Genomic DNA, 22556 nt, shown 5'->3' on the forward strand with positions numbered 1-22556 from the left:
AGTTAATTCTGTCACATATTTGACTTTTTCTTGCTACTGCGAGTTTATATTTAAACATTCTGGGAAAACATCAGAATTGTGAGATATAAACTTGCACTTGCAAGAAAAAAAGTGAGAATTGCGAGATTTAAACTCAGAAAAAAGTTAGAATTGTGAAATTAAAAAGTCACAATTATCTTTTACTTTTTTGTATTCCGTGGCGAAACAAGCTTCCATATAGACTTGAATATAACTTTAGAGTTAATATTTACAAGTACACTATAGCTGCACCACGATAATACACTAATACCCTGAAGGACATTCTTTCACTGAGGTCACCAAATAAGACTGAATAAAATTCAAATGTTTACCTTCATCTTTATTCATCCACAGGCACAGCAAAAGAAGTAAACACACACACAAACACACACACACAAAACTAGCTGAAAAAAATGCAGCGACTCTACAGTATTATTTCAAAATCAAGTAAATGAAGGTCAAGGACTATGTTTAATAACTATATGCCTCATCTGTGGCGTATGTGTGCAGTCATGATTACACTGACGGTCACTGAGTGCCTTGTGTACAACAGCACGGGTCAACAAGAAGGACAAGTGGTGATTGAGTTCTACAGACAGGTGAAACCGCTTCATTATCCACATGACTCATAACTGTTGTCATTTCTACCTTGTCTGTAGCTTTCGTTCAGTTTCTTGGTGATCCACTGCATGGCCTTAGCAGCGATTTTGGTCCCAAAGTTACGGTCAAATGGAGAAGGAGCACCACCCTAGTGAAAAATAAATATACACACATTAATTTATTTATATTGTATATAAATAGTATTGTATATTAAATATAAACTAATGTATCCTATAGGCCAGGTATTCCATGCACACAGAAGCATGCTTGCTGTATAAAGTTCTCCAGCACAAGTATGATCTAAACGGTTTGTGTCAAAACTCTTTCTGTTTATAGATTAAAGCTGTCCTTGTATTAAGCAATCATGACCGTATACGTTCACACCGCCGCCCTGCTAGCGATGCCGTGGAAAGATTCGTTGATGCTCTGACGTAGATCGAATGCGTGGTCTTTTTTAAAACTGTATTTAAAGGGGCCGCAACGCAAACAAGCGTGTCGATCGTTATTTTTGCAGAAAATTAATCGATGGAAAGAACTTAACAATTATAGTGACATGTTTGCTAATGAAATAAACAAATTAAAAGCCATTTGTGTGGTGTGGCTTTTGTGTTCATGGTTAAGTGCTATTATAATTTGCATTCCTGCTGAAAAAGTGTTCTAGCAAGAAAACCTTGCCTATAAATAGTGTTGCGCGCCTTCTTATCAAATTTATTTTGCTTGGGAACTAATGTGGTCGGAACCAAAGTTTACAGGACTGCGTTCTCTGGAATTCTCTCAAACGGAGCACTTCTACATTCCGATTGGTTGCCGCCGAACCGCGTCAATTGCTTATTAGCATAAAGTTGACCTGACTTCAACTCTCCTCGCCGCTCTCACCTTCCAAGACGCGCCGCGCCGTGAACGCACAGTAATACTCTTGCTCGTTCACTTGAATTAGCAGGCAAAAGAAACCGTATGTCTGCTCCAGAATATTGATTCATTAGACTGGAGTTAACTGGTTCCTGTTGGCCACTGTGTTCTTTGATTTGTGATTTATGTGCAGTACCTGCTGCATGTGACCCAGAACATTCTTCCTGCAGTCAAACACTCCCCTGCCCTCCTCAGAATAGAGCTGATAGATGAAGTCTGTGGTGTAGTTTTCATTACTGTTCTCATTCCTGCATGAACACAAGCACACACACACACACACACACACACACACCGGCTGAGTGAGGAGTGTGTGTTGTGACTGACAGGACGCCTGAGGCTCTGCTCACACATCTCAATCACACTGACCCAAAATACGCTCATCTGAGCTGAGAAGAGATGAAACATGTCCTGATGCATGCTAAACATGCATGATATACAGAAAGACACACACACATCCAGATAGATACATAGACAGAGAAACTGGTGGATGGATGGATGATTAGATAGATAGATAGATAGATAATCTAGTGAAAAATAAATATACTAAAATATATTTGAAATGCATTTATTTTATGCTAAGTATACTACAAATACATGTATATATTATATACTTAATATAAATACCCTGCAATTGTACTTTTGGTAAACTAAATTGGAACAACAAATTTTGAACTTATTGTACTTAAAGTTATCCAGAAATAGTGCTGAGGCCCAACTAAAGATATACTTTAATATATATGATTATGCTAAAGTGGAACTATTGCAACTATACTTTAGGTCAACTTTAAATATCTTACATTTAAAGACTGGTATTATACAAAGATCATACTATCCTTACTAATAATTATGGAAGCTTGTTTCCGCCACAGAATGAAAAATAAAAAAGGTAATTGCGACTTTTTATCTCACAATTCTGACTTTTTTCTCACAATTGCGAGATATAAAGTCAGAATTGCGTGATATAAAGTCAGAATTGCGTGATATAAAGTTAGAATTGCGTGATATAAAGTCAGAATTGCGTGATATAAAGTCAGAATTGCGTGATATAAAGTCAGAATTGCGTGATATAAAGTCAGAATTGCGTGATATAAAGTCAGAATTTATTGATATAAAGTCGCAATTGCAGGTTATAAAGTCAAAATTGATTGATATAAAGTCGCAATTGCGTGTTGTAAAGTCAGAATTGCGAGATATAAAGTCAGAATTGCGAGATATAAAGTCAGAATTTATTGATATAAAGTCGCAATTGCAGGTTATAAAGTCAGAATTGCGTCATATAAAGTCGCAATTGCAGGTTATAAAGTCAAAATTGATTGATATAAAGTCGCAATTGCGTGTTGTAAAGTCAGAATTGTGAGATATAAACTATTCTGAAGGATATTAACTATTCTTTTCCCCCTTTGAATTGGCCTGATAACTCGCAATTGCTCGCAGTTTATATCTCACAGTTCTGAGAAAAGATGTCAGAATTTTGAGATATAAAACTCGCAATTATGTGTTATAAAGTCAGAATTGCGAGATGTAAACTCGCAATTGTGAGATAAAAAGTCAGAATTGTGAGATAAAAAGCAATTCTGTCTTTTTTTTCTCGCAATTGCGACTTTATATCTCAGAATTGCAACTTTATTTCTCAGAATTCCGACTTCATATCTCGCAATTGTGAGATAAAAAGTCGCTATTATTATTATTTTTTTATTCAGTGGCGGAAACAAGCTTCCATAAATAATGGTATTAAAACACATTTTAGACTTAATATTAAGAAATGTGCATTGTGAAATAAAGAGGTACTCCAAAAAAAGTTGAATTCAAATTTTTATATCAGTAAGTCTCAAGCAGTATGTCAGTAAATATATTAATGGATTTGTACTATACATAGTATGAAGTAAATGTATTTTAAATACATTTTGGTATAGTTTTTTCACTAGAATGAATAGATAGATAGATAGATAGATAGATAGATAGATAGATAGATAGATAGATAGATAGATAGATAGATAGATAGATAGATAGATAGATAGATAGATAGATAGATAGATAGATAGATAGATAGATAGATAGATAGATAGATACCTCAGGATTAGTCCTCTCTGAATGCTGGTCTTCATTTTCTCTGTCAAGTGCTCTACATTCGACTGAAGTAAAGAGAAAAACAGTTCCTTCATTTCACCAACAGATGGCATCATGGCACTCATGTTAACTGTTTAATAAGTGCACTAAACTTGGCACTAAGTCAAAGTTTATATAACCATACTGTATGTGTGATGATCTATGAATCATGTTACATCATTTATTTTATTACTATGACACTAGCGGTTTAACCGTGTGTGTGTGCTGGTAACCTGTAGGTCTCTGATGTCAAACGGTTCCTCATAGATGTACGCAGCGTCTGCTCCAGCCGCTAGACCACCAACACTGGCCAGGTAACCACAGTACCCCCCCATCGTCTCGATGATGAACACACGGTGCTTCGTCCCGCTGGCGGACTGCTTGATACGGTCACATGTCTGGCAAACACACACATGTAGTCATGTTGTTTCTTGTAGAGTAATGCTTCAAATATTGCTAAAGCCTGCTGAATCACTGTCATTCCAGATACATGGCATGCCATGCAACAACTTGTCTAAAACCATACCTTAAAATGCCTTTCCTTAGTAACTATCACGATCAAAAATCAGTTTAGAGACATAATATTTACTTTTCATGTAAATCTAAGCCAAGGTCTAAGCTTTTGGGAAGACAAACTACACTGAATGGGCTTTTAGGAGCTTAAGAGCACTTACTGTACATGACATAATGAAGCACCTTCCTAATAAAATACAATTTATGATGCACAATAACACCCCTCACACTAAAATGTATATACCATACAATTTGTTATTCCAAAAAATAATGCTGTTTAAACTGACTGAATTCTTTTATTACTGAGTCATTCTTAGGAAACTCCATGTGTGCTTTGTGTGTGTTTCCATTTACTAGCGCTATTATTAAATCAGTCACAATATACTTTAGCCTTGTTTATTGTGTAATGCAAAATAACTTGTATTCTTACTGTAAATCAGCCAATTTGCATGCCCCTATGTTTATCAGTAGAATATATATTTTTTTACTTGTAATAATAATAATAATAGTAATAACTCTATAAAACAGTATAATGTATTTGCTGACAATATAATTACCTGAGAAATCTGTTTTTTTTTTTTTTACATGACTCAAAGATGAGTGTGTATCAGTATTTCAATCTTCTTTTGGCTTGTTCAGGCCAACTCTAGTTATGGGAATATATATACTGACTGTAAGTATTGTGATATTTGCAAGCTAACACCATTAGTAGACATTTAGCAATTCCAACCCCAAAATGTGAATGCTAACAGGCTTGGTACAGTTTTCTTTTGAAATTATAATTATATAAACTCCAAAAGTAATGTGACAGGGTTGCAGTAATGCTTCCTAAGAATGTCCCCTTTGCAGACAGGAATGAGTTTATTTTTTTCTTACCTCCACAATGGCATTGAGGGCCGTATCTGCCCCGATACTAAGGTCAGTGCCGGGGACATTGTTACTAATGGTTGCAGGCAGCATACAGAGCGGGATGCAAAACTCCTCATAGTGGGACCGAGCCTCATTCAGCTGCAGCAGACACTCTAATGCCTTTGGCAGGTCAGCACAACACAGCAGGGGACCACAGGGGACAGGACAATGCACACGTTAGACCAGCAGAGGGAGTACTGGTGCAGGAGCGGACCCTGTAGATCGGACACCCACCGTGTGATGGCCGCCGTGGCTTCCGTTTGGGAGTTGAAGGGAAGAGGAAGGGGGTACAGATGGGATGGGATCGACTTTTGCACTCACATGCACACAGGGTAGTCATGTGGCAAGACACTGAAGCGGGACGGCAGGTATTCTGAACATACTGTAGTAGAAGCAGCAATATGATCCAGTCCACACATCAACATTCAAAATGTACAGTAATGATGCCTTCGCTACATCTGCATATTTGCGACTGGTCTTCTTTCTTACATATATTTCCATACAAAAGTATCAGTATATTTAAGGGATAGTTCACTCAAAAATGAAAATTCTGTCATCATTTACTCACCCTCATGCCATTATTGCTATTTTGCTATTCATTATTGTGGTTTTTGATTTATGAATTGTGCACTGTATTCCAAATCTTCTGAAGTCATGCAATAACTTTAATTTTTTAACAAATTTAAGCCAAAACTTGCTGAAAATCTTCAAACATGGTATGCCAAAACGTATAACACAAGGTTTGACGCCAATAACACATGGTTAAATTAATGTCTCATGTGAATGTCTCAGTTGAGCATTAGTTATTTGCATTCAGCACATTTCACAGTGGATTCTTTGGTAAATCAGTGGCAATTTCGGCGCAGGTTTGGAAACAGACTTTTATGATATTGACAGTATTGCCACAACATGTAAGGAACAGTTTTAATTATAATGCCTGATCTGTGACCAGTGATTTCTGATATGAAATAATTCATGTACAGTTAGATGTTCTTTGTCTATGTGTCAGTAAATCAAACCAATGACTAAATGGTCAACTTCACATTGTTTCTCTTAGTAGGATGAAAATAATCTGCTATTTAAACTGTGATTAAATTATATATAGAGAGCGATCAAAGAACGCTCCCTTTTACAATCGCTGGAGCTGTCAATCACACAGCGCGAGTTTATCAATGACTGAGTTCTGGACACTCGCCAAAACTCCCGTTAATATAAAGACCCTTTAATCTATACTCTTTGGTTATAAATCAACACATCTCTTATTTATATTGTCTTTGTACTGTTGGTTATGATGAAAGCATTCGTCAGTGTGCAGAAGTCGAGTTGCAAAGACGAGATCACTGCATTCATGCGCTCAACAATTGGCTACATGCTCATCACTGCAACTTTCATGCCACGATCTAAATATAATGCTATAGATCTAAATATAATGCTATAACCAACACTCTCCTCGATTAGTTAATCTTGAGAGCTGTAATAGTAAAAACGTGCTAAAAGTTTTCGAGGGAGTTCCCCATGTAATACTTATTTCATATGCAAAATATGTTAGCCAATCACAGCAGTGGGCGTGTCCCACAGCAGACACGCCCCTTCAATCAGAGGGTTCAAATCAGGGCAGCAAAAATGCCTTTTATTTCTAAATTATGACAATTTTTGATGAAAAAAATCATACTAACATTAGATGTGCACCCCAGGAAACTGCAGTTAGTTCATGACCAGTAATGTATTACTTTTAAAAGTAAATTTCCCCAGCACTGTTCAAGGGAACAAATTCTTAATTAGTGGCCGGGATATTTTGGTAACACTTTAAAGGTTCATTAGTTTACTACATTAGTTAGCATGAACTAATAATGAACAGCACTTATACAGCATTTAATAATCTTTGTAAATGTTAATTTCAATATTTACTAATACTTTATTCAAATCTTGTTAACATTAGTTAATGCGCTGTGAACTAACATGAACAAACAATGAACAGCTTTATTTTTATTAACTAACATCAACGAAGATTAACAAATACAGTAACAAATGTATTGCTCATGGTTAGTTCATATTAGTTAATACATTAACTAATGTTAACTAATGGACTTTATTGTAATGTGTTACCGATATTTTTTACTTGTCATGTGCGGGATTATTAGTTCAAAAGTATAATGTTCTTTGTCATTTCTTGTGCAAGTATAATGTTCTTTGTCAATTCTTGTGCAGAGCCATAAGTCACAAAGATTACTTTTATGGTGCTTTTTTTTTGCTGTCATTTTTCGAACTTGATTTCAATTCCATTCAATTTTGTGTGTGTGTGTGTTTGTGTGAAAAAGAACACGGTAAAATCCAATATATCTTTAAAATACCTTTGCATTTGAGTTACACAGACAAGAGAAAGTGGAGTTTGTATGGACAAGAGGGTGATTAAATGACAAATCATTTTAAGCTGAACTATTTCTTATATGAAAAAAGTTAGTTTGCAGCGGCCTGTGCTTTTCTAAGGCTTGTGTTCATTTAAACCTTTAACTATGAAACTATGCAGACAGATTCCAGTTCAGCGATCTGTTATGACGGCTTAATGCAGTGTGATCATAGCACAGCACAGGCTCAGTCACATGACAACCACAAAAAAAGCAGAGCTCAAAACATGCCGCCATCATGTCATCGCCACTTACCTGTTAGCTAATGACTCGCCTTTGCGTTTATCAGCCAAAACATTGAGGGTTAGTGTAGAAATGTTTCGGGATAAATCTCACAAAAAACATCCAGGTCATCTTTCACCCCCAAATCGATAAGGGTTATTATTTGCCGTAATGAAAATTAAGCTAAAATATGACATTTCTTTGTGATATTCATCCTTCTGTTGTGAATTGTCTGTCATTAGCTAGCTGATCAGTAACTAGCTTAGTTTAATTTTGCCTCGCATATAAAGTAATGAATGAAATCATTAATTTTGCAACATCCTTCCTGTCTACTAAGATATCTTAATGTGGTTGCTTTGAGGCAGCATAGATATTTTCCTTAGTTTATAAATGTCAAATTTTCTAAATGTATGACTCATTTATACTCACAAATGAGCACTGCAGTCATTAAATTTTCTAAAGCTCACATGAATTCATTATTTTAGATTATTAGACATGCCAGTACCGTGCTTTGGACGCCTGTATGAAACCAGTTCCCTTAGGAGGTGCCTTCATACACAATCCTGTTTTGAAACTAGGGAGCTTCCTAAAGTTGTGGTCACAATAGCAACATTTTGGGAAAATATCGTGATGTGATGCATGAAGCATATCTCACGCAGAAGTCACTTTCAAACCAAGCAGCTTTCTGTTGGACAAGAGATAAACAGGTAGAATTCCTGGCGGTAAATGTGACCGCACCTTTAGGTTAGGGAAAGACCTGCTACTTCTAGCCTGGGCTGATGTGATTGGCTGATAAACATAAGGCGGAGCCTGATTGGCTTGTAAAGAGAAGACAGAGCCTCTGATGTGATTGGCTGGTGGGTGGCGTCCCCCAGCCTCACTTACATCAGTGATAGCGTTCAGAGCCGTGTCTGCGCCAATGCTGAGGTCTGAGCCGGGCACATTGTTGGAGACGGTGGCCGGCACCATGACCATTGGCACACACAACTCCTCATAAATCCCGCGGGCTGCTAACAACTCCATGATCCCCAGGTAGGCCTGCAGGGCAGATCCGGGGATTTAGTGAACCGCTACCGGTGCTGGGAATGGGGATGGAATGAGGGGACAGACAAAGAATGAGAGAGAAAGACGAGGCAAGATTGGGAAGGAACCGAGTGGAAAGCCATGGCCATCACGACGGAGAGCATGAGACGGAGGATCCACTCCATACACACACTTCAGATAGAAACACTTGTTTAAAATACATACACACATCCTGATGATCTCTGTATAGAAAGAGAGAAGATGAGCCTGAACTCAGCAGCATGAAATGACTTTGGAAAAGCAGGTGAGCTGTTCTGCAATCGAAGGTTATTGTTCAGTCTTTAATGGCGTCATTTGTCACCTCAGCTGTGTGAACGTTACATTTCCAACAGCTGAAAGATAACCAGCTCCTGCTAAGAAGGTGATTATCACCTCATTCTTGAATGATTTTGGATGTTCATTATGAAAAGAAGAGTAAGCTTTAGGTGATGCTACATAGGAAAACATGATGAAGAGGGCAGGCAACTTAACAAAACTTAGTCATGGACTTTTTAAATTGAGAATTAAAAGTTAATTTATATATATGTATATCATAAATATAAAAATTATTTAAATTTAAAATAAATATTAAAAATATAAAGGTTTTATTGCTAATAAATTAATACTATTTATGTGACTATATTTTCAATAATTAATATAAAATACAAAAATAAATGTAAAATCTACCTTATAATAATTATACAAAATATTAACAGCAAAGCACATTAATTTTTTGAATCATTTATTGAAATGACTAAAGTCCAGGCTGGAAAACATACCTCAAATCCTCCGATCACTAACAATGCATTGATGTTATACTTCCGCATCTGTTCTGCTATTTTTTCAATGTACTTTGCAGGAAGCGTTCTGGAAATGTGAAAACATTGTAGAGAAGCACTTAGCACAACACAGCACATTACATTCAAAATCGACTGTATTACTGAAATCTGCAGGCAATATCAACTTTGTATATGGGATAAATACCGTTTAGTTCCCAGGAGGGATCCACCCTGGCCCGTCCATCCACCAACATCTGCCCATTTGACCTCTTTTATCTGAGAAAAGAGAGCAGAGTGGATCAAATGTGTTGGACCAACATTTTCATATAAGGGTACATTAATGCTTTTATCACCACACGTGTAGATTACTGCAATTCACTTTACTGCGGTATCTCGAAAACGCAAACAGCTCGTCTTCAACTGGTGCAAAATGCCGCTGCAAGATTCCTCACTAATAGTCGTAAAAGTGACCACATCACCCCAATTCTGAGGTCCCTTCACTGGTTGCCCATTCATTTCAGAACTGAGTTTAAAATCCTGTTATTTGTGTACAAAGCTCTATGCAACCAAGCGCCTAGCTACCTAACTGAACTGCTTCAACCTTACACGCCGTCAAGAAGTCTGAGATCAGGTGGAAAAAATCTGTTACAAGTCCCTCAATGCAGACTTAAACGTAGAGGGGAGCGAGCCTTTTCTGTGGTTGGGCCTCGGCTGTGGAACAATTTGCCCTTGGACGTTCGGATAGCCCCTTCTGTGATTTCTTTTAAGTCCCTTTTAAAAACGCACTTGTTCTCTTTGGCCTACAAATAAGGTGCATGTACAGGTATATATATGTGTATATGTGTACATATATGTGTGTGCATGTATCTATATATATGGGTGTATATATACACTCACCTAAAGGATTATTAGGAACACCTGTTCAATTTCTCATTAATGCAATTATCTAATCAACCAATCACATGGCAGTTGCTTCAATGCATTTAGGGGTGTGGTCCTGGTCAAGACAATCTCCTGAACTCCAAACTGAATGTCAGAATGGGAAAGAAAGGTGATTTAAGCAATTTTGAGCGTGGCATGGTTGTTGGTGCCAGACGGGCCGGTCTGAGTATTTCACAATCTGCTCAGTTACTGGGATTTTCACGCACAACCATTTCTAGGGTTTACAAAGAATGGTGTGAAAAGGGAAAAACATCCAGTATGTGGCAGTCCTGTGGGCGAAAATGCCTTGTTGATGCTAGAGGTCAGAGGAGAATGGGCCGACTGATTCGAGCTGATAGAAGAGCAACTTTGACTGAAAAAACCACTCGTTACAACCGAGGTATGCAGCAAAGCATTTGTGAAGCCACAACACGCACAACCTTGAGGCGGATGGGCTACAACAGCAGAAGACCCCACCGGGTACCACTCATCTCCACTACAAATAGGAAAAAGAGGCTACAATTTGCAAGACCTCACCAAAATTGGAGAGTTAAAGACTGGAAAAATGTTGCCTGGTCTGATGAGTCTCGATTTCTGTTGAGACATTCAGATGGTAGAGTCAGAATTTGGCGTAAACAAAATGAGAACATGGATCCATCATGCCGTGTTACCACTGTGCAGGCTGGTGGTGGTGGTGTAATTGTGTGGGGGATGTTTTCTTGGCACACTTTAGGCCCCTTGGTGCCAACTGGGCATCGTTTAAATGCCACGGCCTACCTGAGAATTGTTTCTGATCATGTCCATCCCTTTATGGCCACCATGTACCCATCCTCTGATGGCTACTTCCAGCAGGATAATGCACCATGTCACAAAGCTCGAATCATTTCAAATTGGTTTCTTGAACATGACAATGAGTTCACTGTACTAAAATGGCCTCCACAGTCACCAGATCTCAACCCAATAGAGCATCTTTGGGATGTGGTGGAACGGGCGCTTCGTGCCCTGATGTGCATCCTACAAATCTCCATCAACTGCAAGATGCTATCCTATCAATATGGGCCAACATTTCTAGAGAATGCTTTCAGCTCCTTGTTGAATCAATGCCACGTAGAATTAAGGCAGTTTTGAAGGCGAAAGGGGGTCAAACACAGTATTAGTATGGTGTTCCTAATAATCCTTTAGGTGAGTGTATATATATTTATTATTAATATTTTTTTTTTTTTTTTTTTTTTTTTTTGTCTATTCTATATTTCTCTCCTTCGAGTATGATACTAGTTTAAAACCCGTTACTGTCTTCTCTGTTTTATTTTCTACTACTGATAGTCTCTGAGACTTCTTGAAGGTCTCCCGTTTTAAGCTGTTCTTAATCTGTTGTAATGTTCTATGATGTGCTACTACGCATGGTGTTGGTGTCTTTTAATTTTGTAGTTCTGTGAAGCACTTTGGTCAGTCAGTGGCTGCTATAAAATGTGCTATATAAATAAAATGAACTTGAACTTGAACTATTAAAACTTCAAAATGCCAATGAGCAGCTTAGTTATGGGTCGTTTACACAACACCATTTTCAACTAAAAACTCGACAATGGCGTTTTGTGGGCCTGAAAATGCTATGAGATACCATGATATCATGTATCCAGACCAGAGATATCATCAAAAGCATCAGCTAGCCTATCGATATCAAGAGGATTTAGCATTTCCAATTTATGTATTAAATTATTATTATTATTATTATTAGGGTAGGCCTACTTTTATTATTAAATTGAAATTACAATTCATTTGCACCGCAATAATTTCATAGTGCATCACTGCAAAACCGACGCACTGCGAGATAATAAAAGATTAGATAGATTAGTTTACTCCTCGTTGAAAATGATTTAAAAACATCTAGGTCGATTATACAATAAAATTATAGGCCTATAATTCAAATTATTAACAGTCTATAATATGTCTGAACAGCGCAATAATCAGTCATTAATGAAAATTAAGAGCAGCTTTATTTCAAAAACAACTTGTTTAACACAAAATATTTCTCTTCTTATTTTTTCACTACGTACAGTATATGTTATACCGTTATCAGCACGTTGAAGTAGGATTTATCTCTCGTTGTTTTTGAGCCAAAAACAAAGCTCGTCAGTTTTTACTTTTATTTTCTGCAAAAAAATTAATAAAAAAGACTTCTAAAATAAAATTGAGACTTCTTCACCGGCATAACACTGTTATGAAATTCACTGACTCGTCTTCATGTTTTAAAGGGGTCATGAACTGGCTTTTTAAATTTTGTATATTGTTGTCTGAGGTCAGCTTATGATGTTCCCTTGGTTTTTAAATTCAAAAACATCAAAATGAATAAGTAATAGGCTATTTTCTACCCTAGTTTTGAGCCTAGCTCAAAAACGCTCGGTTTTTATGGGCGTCTCGCATTGAAGACTTGGAAGTAAACGCCCACTGCTGTGAGTGGATAACAGTTTTGCATATTATAATGAGTTTCGTGTAGGGGTGGAGCCGAACCCGAATACGGTATTCGGAAAGGTACAAATAACGTGTTTTTTACGAATAGTTATTTCGAACAAATACTTGAAAAAATAATTGTATTCGGGAACAAGAAAAACTTTATATCAAAAAGCTGTGTTTCCTCACGAGACCGCAGTGCGTGCACGGATGAGTGGAGTGAGTGAGTGAGGTTCAGGAAGAGGTGACTGACACAGGCTGCTCCACACAGCAACAGAGTGGGCTCGGCTGAGCGAAAAAACACTTAACTGCATCACTATTTTTGTTGAATAGATTTTTGTACCTTAACTGGGTTCCGGAGGCAGTTTATAACTTTCGGGAAGCGGAGTTTGATCGGGAGATTATTCCATTACGCTGCATTATTGACGTCTGCAGTCGGATGCTCTCATGTTCGCTCTGTTTGCTCTGTTAGCTCGGTAATTTAGACAATAGGCTGTTGACAGAGTAACGTTAACGTTCGGTTAAAAAATGCTTGTGTAGTTGTGTCGAATTGTATGCACTTGTGGGAGTTATATGGTACGCAGACATCCCAAGTCTCTATTGATAGCGGCTCCCTGAAATTAGTTCAAATCTCCCGGAATCTAACGCGCATGCGAGAGAGAACATACTGTGCTCCAAACCGTGTAGCGCGCGCACGGCAGAGAGAGGGAGAGAGCGAGAGACCTTGCGTGTGTGCGTTATGAAAGCTAGTCAAGCTTTGGGGCCCCCCCCCCCCCCCCGTCCCCCCCAACAATCCAGTCAACTCCAAACTAGATTTTTAGGCCTATTTTGAATTTTACTCGAATACGAATACAAATACGAATACTTTTCCCCCCTCAACAAATACAAATACAGATACAAATACCGGCTGCTTTGCACACCCCTAGTTTCGTGTAATGCGCGAATCGGTGGGCGGGGCTAAACCGTCCGTGTTGAAGTAGGCGTTGATCTTCTTCTGCGGGGGTGGTGTTTTATCCTCTTTGTCGTCATAGTTCCCCACTTTGAAAAACGAGTCGTTTGCTGAGCCTGATGTCAATAAAAGCTTTTATTGGACTAACAAGGACGTTTTCAGCTCTGAAACTTACAGGATATTCTTATAATATGATGACCTCTTAGATGTCAAAAGCTCAAGGAAAATTTGATTTCTCAGTTCATCACCCCTTTAAAACGAAAAAAAAAAAGTATATTGTTGTAACATTTTTTTTTATCACCAATTGCCAAATGATAGACAACGATTCCCTTTACCCGTGATAATAAATGGAAATATTAAATAAACGATTAAACAAAGTTAGAGTGAAAAGTTAAATTATATATATAAATTTTTTTTTTATATATATATATTTATATATATATAATATATATATATATAAATTATAAAGAGGTGCCGGTGTATATGTAGGGTTTGGTATGGTTTGGAAGACGTGGGTAATGTGGTTTATCCATTTTGCACCACCATTAATGTTCATCAATGAAGCAACAGTTTGCTAAATTACAGTTAGTTTGATAGCAACAGAACTTAATGATGTTTTCCGTTTCTTTCTCGCTGCATTAAAGATGAATTAAATCAGCATGAAAAGATGAATACTGGTGAATATTTTATTAGGGGTTGGAGCAAAACTCTGCAAGACAGGGGAACTCCAGGACCGGACGTTTTTCAAATGGAGATGCAAATGGGATAAATGTGATCACCACTCGTGTGCTTTCTAAATGCACTGGTTTATTGGATTAGACTGGCTGAAGAGATCTTAATGGAGGTCAGCCATGGATGAGACTTCTCTTAGCAAAAAATAACTCGATGTTGCAGGGCAGTGCAGAAAATAAGATGTTAAAAAATATTCATTTTGAAGCTATTGATAATAACACACATGGATATGACGAGACACTGCTTACTCTACCCAAGTTTGTAATCCTCCTTGCGTTTGTTCAATAAGACGATTAGTGGCTCATGTCTTTCTCTACACCAGGGCCCAGCCCATGTAATGAAATTAGTTGCTCTGTGTTTATCTCCATTCCTCCAACAGCTCTCGGCAGAAGGCTAATGGGATTACGCATCGCCCCCTATCAGTACACAGTGGTACTACAGTGGTAAATTGGTTTACGTTAATCCAGTCGTGTTCTTCGTCAGAGCAAAGAGCAGCAGTGCAGGGCTAGAGGTGGCGACACTGCTGTCTGTGCTGCTTTCATGGGTTAAACGTGTTAATGTACCCTCTGCTCTTAATGCTATTACTGAAGCAATACAATCGGCACAACTGGATGTGAGTGTTAATCAGTGTTTGTGTTCATGTTTGTATATGTGGCCTATATAAAGGAAGCTTTTTATTTAACCTTGATGTTAATATGTGGAAAATGTGCACACAACAAAACTTGAATGCCGTATGAAAACATGAATACTACCATTAAAAAGTTTGTGGTAGGTAAAATTTGTTTAATGTTTTGAAAGAAGTCTCATATTCTCATCAAGGCTGCATTTATGTGGCTGCACAAATACAGTAAAAACATTTATTTTAAATTTTATATAATTTAAAATGTAATTTAATCCAGTGATATCAAAGCTGAATTTCCAGCATCATTACTTCTTCAGTGTCACATGATCCTGATTTCCTGCTCAATAAAAAAACATTATCAATGTTGAAAAGTCATTCTGCTTAATATTGTTGTAGAAATATTTTGTGACATTATAAATGTATTTACTGTCTTTTTTGATAAATTGAATGCATCCTTGATAATAATAAAAGTATTTAATTACAAAAAAAAAATATATATATATTCTCACAATCTTTTAAATGGTAGTGTATCTAAAGCAACTAATGTTTAAAGACATGTAGCCTATTGGCCTATTAAACTAGCATACTCTATACAACTTATATATTTGTATCCTCCATCCTACTATTTAACCTCTACTACATCATATTATATACATTTAAAAAACACATTTGGCCTTTGGCATTATAAACAGCTTCCCCTTGAGGTCCAAGTGGGACAAGATTTTGTTCATATGTAATGATTGTTTGTGTTTCTTGTGTTACGTCGCCTACAGAATGACTCCCATAAACCATTGCGTATAAATCCTACTGGATGATTCTTAAATACTGGAATATAAAAGTAAATATTTATTTACCTGTCCCTTATAGAATCCTTCAAAACCGTCACTGACAGCAAACATTTTGTGTCCCTCGGAGATGCCCACTCTGACAGCCGAGCGCACGGCTGCGTTCATGCCCGCCGCGGGGGCGCCCACGTTCAACACAGCCACGTTATAATTGCTCTGAATGGGGGAAGAAGACATAACATCGCTCATTACGCTGACAAATATGTCAATAAATTACATTTAGGTCATTTCTCGAGCATTTGCTAATACGAGGCTTCAGCTACATTACTGACTTATGTTCAGTTGTCTATAATAAATACAGCAAGCGTCCTGATGGATACATGTGGGCTGATGTGAAGAGCAAACTAAAATGGTCATATTCATTTATATAACTAGCAGGTATGTCTATATATTTGTGGCCTTGTGCTTCTTGATCATCCTCATGTTTTTGTTTTTACCACTCAATGCCTATTAGGAATTTAACTATGTTTCCAACCAGCCGTTGGCATTCATCAATCTGTTTTCCATTCCAATAGGCGCAGGGTAATTTGGTCTTTCGTTTACTCGACACACAGCCCGGAGCATCAGAGAATGATTATTGACTGAACACTTCTGGACAAGCGGCCCTTTCGACTTTTCTGACTGTGTTGTAGCAGCTTTTCCATTCAAGACTCCTGTTCTCTACGCAAGGCTTTTAGAAAAGCAACAGAAAATATACTAAGCATCAGCCACCACTTATAAACGCTTCCACAAAATAGCTTAAAATTATTTAAAATAAGAAAAGACAAATATTTTAAGTAAGCTAAAACGGCTAAAAATCCAGATTCTTATTTAAAGGGATAGTTCACCCAAAAATGAAAATTCTGTCATAATTTACTCACTCTCAAGTTGTTTCAAACCTGTATGAGTTTCTTTCTTCTGCTGAACACAAAAGAAGATATTTTGAAGAATGTTGGTGACCAGACAGTTGCTGGACCCCATTGACTTCCATAGTATCTTTTTTTCCTACTATGGAAGTCAATGGGGTCCAGCAACTGTCTGGTCACCAACATTCTTCAAAATATCTTCTTTTGTGTTCAGCAGAAGAAAGAAACTCATACAGGTTTGAAACAACTTGAGAGTGAGTAAATTATGACAGAATTTTCATTTTTGGGTGAACTATCCCTTTAAAGGCAAGACACCACAGGTATTAAAAATTTTTTATGTTATGATTAAATATGCAAATGATGCATTATCTATTTAAATATGCACTAGTTTGCATACATTTCTAAAGCAGAAATCTGAAAATGGGATGAAGGCAGGTTCAAAATCCAATGGTTTTGCTTGGTACACTTTCCAAATGGGAGTTTTTCATGGAATCATTAATGCCGGGTTTTCATGGTCTTGGAAAACCTGGAGGGAACTTTTTAAAAGTGGAAAAGTCATGTAAATGTCTTCATGGAACAGATGGGACAGTTAATGTCAAGCTCAAACATATTTTCCTGGAAATAAATTGTCGAGAAATTGCCATTTGTAATAAAAAAAAATTGTAACATTCATTGGTAATAACAAGTGTAAACCTTGAAGAATAATCAGTTATTGAGACGTCTGGAATTATGGGATTTAATTATTTGAATTATTTATCATAATTTTATTGTATTGTTTTATGCTCAACGCAGACCATTTGTGGAATCTAAGCTGCAGAAACTTGTTGTTGCCACCATGATGCAAGTGTATCATGGATGCTTGTCAGGGCATAGCTATGTAGTTCCTAGGGTGTTCTGGGAGATTGCCCAATTCAAAAGAGTCCATTACAAAAATGATATGATATTCTGGTCTCTAAATATAGCTTGCTTCCTTTAATATGAATCCATGTTGTTGTTTTTCTCAGTTTTATCTGAAAAAAACTGAAAATTATGATTCCGATCACTTAGATCACTAAAAATAAATGCTACAAAAAATGTGCCCTTTAAGGATATTGTGCCATTGATATAATATTAGCTAGAGAACAGAGCTAAAAATAACTATCCACAAGCATTCACACAGGATGTGTGACAGGACTAATTAATCTTGGTTTCCACTGGAAGCATCTGCTAGGGGTGGCATGGACTGAGGGTTGTGAATAGCTAAGTTTGACCTAACAGCATGCTGATGTCAGTCAACAGAGGTGGTGTTGTGTTGAGATGGAGTAAAAGATCACCAGGGTAAAACAAACCCGGCGTCCCTCTCAGGGTCCGACACTCACGTGTGGAAGTTCAGACTCTGGTTTACGGTGAGCCAGCAGTTTGTAAGTCCTCAGGTTGTTCTCAAAGCTCCTGCATTTGCACACAAACATAAACGTGTTATTCTTATATTTAATACGAGTTATATTTGTAGTTATGGTTAAAATGAATACAACATACACACACTACCGTTCAAAAGTTTAGGGTCAGTAAAAAATGTTTTAGAGGATATATTAAATGGATCAAAAGTGACTTTTACATTGTTACAAACAAAAATCCATTTTGAATAAATGTTGTCTATTCATCAAATAATCCTGAAAGAAAACTTGGTAACACTTTACTTGAAGGGGTGTGCATAAGACTGACATGACACCTTCATAACCATGACATGACATATGTCATGAATATGAAGTAGGGTTTATGCATGTTTATGACAACTGTCATTAAGTGTCTTTCGCTCAATAATGACATTTTGAATGCAAATATGACATTGTTTAAGATGTCTTTGTTATGACATCTTGACATAAACCATAACATCATAACCTGTCAGTGTATTTGACATGACAACTTGACATTAAATTAAATTAAACTGTCATGTGGTTGGTTTTGACACTGGCTGTCATGAGGCCATTATAACTGTGTCATGAATATTTTTCGTGACCTCAACTACAGTGGTACACATTCAATTTGTCATTAAAAAGTTATAATGGCTTCATGACAGCCAATGTCAAAACCAACCACCTGACAGTTTAATGTAATGTTAACCAATAAAGCTAAGTGGTTTCTTAAGTTTGATCATTAATCTGCTGTGTCATGTTTATGGCAGGTTGTGTTGTCTTAGTAATGTCAAGTTGTCATGACAAAGACCCTGACAGGTTATGATGTATTTGTTTATGTCAAGGTGTCATAACAAAGACATTTCAAACAATGTCATATTTGCATTAAAAATGACATAACTGAGCGAATGACACTTAATGACTGACAGTTGTCATAAACATGCATACAACTTCCTTCATATTCATAACATGTGTCATGTCATGATTATGAAGGTGTCATGTTAGTCTTATGCACAGCCCTTCAAGTAAAGTGTTACCGAAAACTTTAACGGTTTTCAACATTGATAATAAATGTTTCTTGAGCATCAAATCATCATATTAGAATGATTTCTGAAGATCATGTGACACTGAAGACTGGAGTGATGATGCTGAAAGTTCAGCTTTGATCACAGGAATAAATTACAGTTTAAAATATATTAAAATAGAAAACAGTTATTTTACACTGTGATAATATTTCACGATATTACTGTTTCACTGTATTTTTGATCAAATAAATGCAGTCTTGGTGAGCACAAGACTATTCTTTCATAAAATCTTAAAAAATCGTACCAACCCAAAACTTTCTAAAAGCAGTGTGCAATGTGCATGCTACTCGCAGTCAAAGTTAAACTGCAGTCAAGCTACTAAAAGTAGCAAAGTTTCAAACTAAATGTAGCAAACGCACCTGCCACGTAGCCGCACTGCCTCTTCAAACTTCTTCTCATCCATGGCCTTCTGCACCTGCTGAGTCTACAAGGCAGAAAAAGCACTTCCATTAGAATGATATTATGACATGTATTATGTTGGGGTTGAATTGATTTGTTGGAAACACTGTCTGGGTCATATTTCATATCAACATCGAAAGAAACAATAATATTTTCCACAAAGAATGTGAAAATAATGTCAATTTCAATGAAGCACATTTTCCATTAATGTAAATCAACCTGTCCAGACACATTTTATTTAATTATATTTTTTATATATTTTTTTATTTTATTATTATAATTTTTATTTAAATATACAATGACATGTTATTAAATATTTAAATGTAAATAAATATAATTCAATTCAGCTCATAGGGATGCAAATGCCAGAGTGATTCATGAGTGCGGCAGTAATGCAATGCTCTCATTCCTCTGCTGAACTGCATGAGCGTGGATCTTTATCATCACAGCACTAAACCCGATGTGGCATCTGTCCAAGCCTTACCATCTGCACACACTCCATGAGGGGCAGCCGCACAGACTGGTTCCCACACAGAGACACCACGCAGGCTGGCGTGTTTGCAGTGGTCTCAAGCAGCGCCAGAACCGCCTCCACACCCATGCGACTGGCCTGACAACAAACACGAAACAGCATTGCAATCAGTAATGCTTTAGCCTGCTTAAATGTAATCTTCACTTTATGCATAGAAATAGTTTCATTTACAGAAAATTCCATTTTAAATCACCCTAGGGATTTACATATGGTTTCCACCCAGCACTGAGAATGTGTTCGATAAAGATATCCAAGAGGAAATATTTTTTTTGTGTGTTATCTGTGTTTGTCTATTGCTGTTGCTTATTCAAGAACCAAGTTATGCATGTTGAATCCAAGGGTTATTATACTTTTCCTCCTGTAAGTGTTGTTTGTGTTAATCGACAGCATGCCACATAATATGTACATAAACATAATGTTGAAAATAAATGGACCACTTAGGAAAGAAGCTGCCTTTCTTTTCCGGCATTATTTTTGTCTCAGTTCCCCAGAGTGCACTTTAGAACAGCGGAGCAATTGCAGTGTGTGGACATGAAATCTGTTTATGTAATGAATGTAAGCTCCCCACAACCCTTCTGTTTTTATCCTAAAGAGTTTCTCACCAGAATCCTGTCAAATGCTGAGGGGGTCCCTCCTCTCTGGACGTGGCCCAGGATGGTCACACGCGTGTCGAAGCCCAGACACTGAACCACCAGCTGGAAAAGGAAATAAAGAAGATTTAAACTTGAATTATAGGAATCAAGGGAATTTAGAGGTTTTAGGTCATATTTTGTCAACAAAACGTCTTGTCCATCACGCAAGATAACATTTAATTCCAAATAGAGCAAATGTCTATGAGCATTTTGAATTTGAAGTACAACATTTCTTCATAATGTTTATAAATCATATATATATTAACCCAAAACTTAACGATTTTAAAGCTTAAGATTTTAACTTAGCTTTGTGTTAAGAACAGGTCACAGTTTAATACAGTCCATGATTCGTATGGACCACTTTTATAATGCTTCTGTCTTTTTAAAAGTTAGACGGCCCCTGGTCACCGTACACTTTTGTTGTATTTAAAAGAGCTGCGTTAACCTATAACATCTCCTCTGGCATTCTACTGAAAAAACAATGTCATATGAGACATTAATGAGTGAGTAAAAAATGCCAGAGTTTTAATTTGTGGGTGAACTGTTCCTTTATATGTTTTGCTGAATATAAATTGTATACAGTATAAAGTAATTTAATGATAAACCGAAGTACAAGCACAGAAGACACAAATCAGTCATAGTACTACATGCATTTAGCAGAAAGATTCACAAGAAAGCTGCAACACACATGCAGATTAAGAGATTTAGCATTAATTGGTGAAATCAGAACAGCGTCCCATGCTAGTCAGTAAATTAGAACCCATCTTTTAGCGGTTAGTGTTAGAGACGGTGGTAAACATTGTAAATAATTCAACTCCTGCAGGACCTTTTTCAGGGTGAGGAAATGTACTTCATTTCACTATTTATAACCTGAACAAAGAAAACATAAAGTTTCCACAAGCATGACTAAAACTAGATTCTTACATTGTCTGTCTGAAGAAAATTCCCATATTTCTATGATATTTTGTCCCATGATAAGGCTTAGGCTCCCACACATATACAGTAGTTTATGGTATTCTGGAAAGTTTAAGTTAATTATTTTTTGTTGCAAGTGTATCGTTAGTCTCAGTTGCACAAATAAAGTGGGACAATATATGCAATGAAGTTTAAAATATAGGGTTAGAGGTTTTTAAAAATAAAGTATGAGCAATGCTAATGGTGACGCTTACCTAATGTTCCTTGTAACACAAATTATTCTAAAGAAAAGAACAGATAAGACTGAACTGTAAAGCACTACAAAATGTCGCATGCTCCTGCTTCGGGTAGCATTCAAGACACTTATGCACTGATGCCGTGCAGTAGTTACAGTAAGTAGAGGATAGCCATAGCTGGTTATGTTCGAGGTGACCACATGTGCCTTACCAGAAAAGAGTGTGGGTGTGTTTAAGCAAACCACACAGGACAAAGCCAGAGAGGGAGCACACACAGAGCTCAGAGAGGTCAGGGATCAATGCAGGAGCTGGATCTCTATACACCATGTACTTACATTCTTTACATGTTCTGAGGTAATGGGCTGGTTGTTACGATCAATCGCACCTTCAGCTACTATTATGATATTCAGCCTTTTCATTCCTGCCCGTTTCTATGAGGGTAAGAGACAGGTCACAAACTGATGACAAAAACAACGGGAGA

The 22556-nt window shown here is 37.0% G+C and overlaps 1 protein-coding gene across 6 annotated transcripts in view; it reads right to left on the bottom strand.

Annotated features, from left to right (window-relative positions):
* Nucleotides 1-22556, bottom strand: part of pfkpa (phosphofructokinase, platelet a) — a 305449-nt gene that overhangs the window by 266257 nt on the left and 16636 nt on the right. For 2 of the 6 annotated variants that reach the window (XM_056249929.1, XM_056249925.1), the window contains exons 9-20: nucleotides 20895-20987; nucleotides 20245-20370; nucleotides 19721-19785; nucleotides 18244-18313; nucleotides 16050-16196; nucleotides 9729-9799; nucleotides 9524-9611; nucleotides 5023-5175; nucleotides 3867-4031; nucleotides 3598-3659; nucleotides 1664-1775; nucleotides 667-766 (exon numbers count right to left, since the gene is read on the bottom strand). In XM_056249929.1, coding sequence (XP_056105904.1) covers nucleotides 667-766; nucleotides 1664-1775; nucleotides 3598-3659; nucleotides 3867-4031; nucleotides 5023-5175; nucleotides 9524-9611; nucleotides 9729-9799; nucleotides 16050-16196; nucleotides 18244-18313; nucleotides 19721-19785; nucleotides 20245-20370; nucleotides 20895-20987 — 1252 coding nt within the window. Of the gene's footprint in view, nucleotides 1-666; nucleotides 767-1663; nucleotides 1776-3597; nucleotides 3660-3866; nucleotides 4032-5022; nucleotides 5176-8567; nucleotides 8721-9523; nucleotides 9612-9728; nucleotides 9800-16049; nucleotides 16197-18243; nucleotides 18314-19720; nucleotides 19786-20244; nucleotides 20371-20894; nucleotides 20988-22410; nucleotides 22507-22556 lie in introns of all 6 variants that reach the window. The other 4 variants (XM_056249930.1, XM_056249924.1, XM_056249927.1 and 1 more) reach the window with 4 other exon arrangements.

This window comes from Rhinichthys klamathensis, unplaced genomic scaffold, assembly GCF_029890125.1.
Source record: "Rhinichthys klamathensis goyatoka isolate OS25496 unplaced genomic scaffold, OSU_Roscu_1.1 h1tg000064l_1, whole genome shotgun sequence".
Taxonomy (NCBI): Eukaryota; Metazoa; Chordata; class Actinopteri; order Cypriniformes; family Leuciscidae; genus Rhinichthys; species Rhinichthys klamathensis.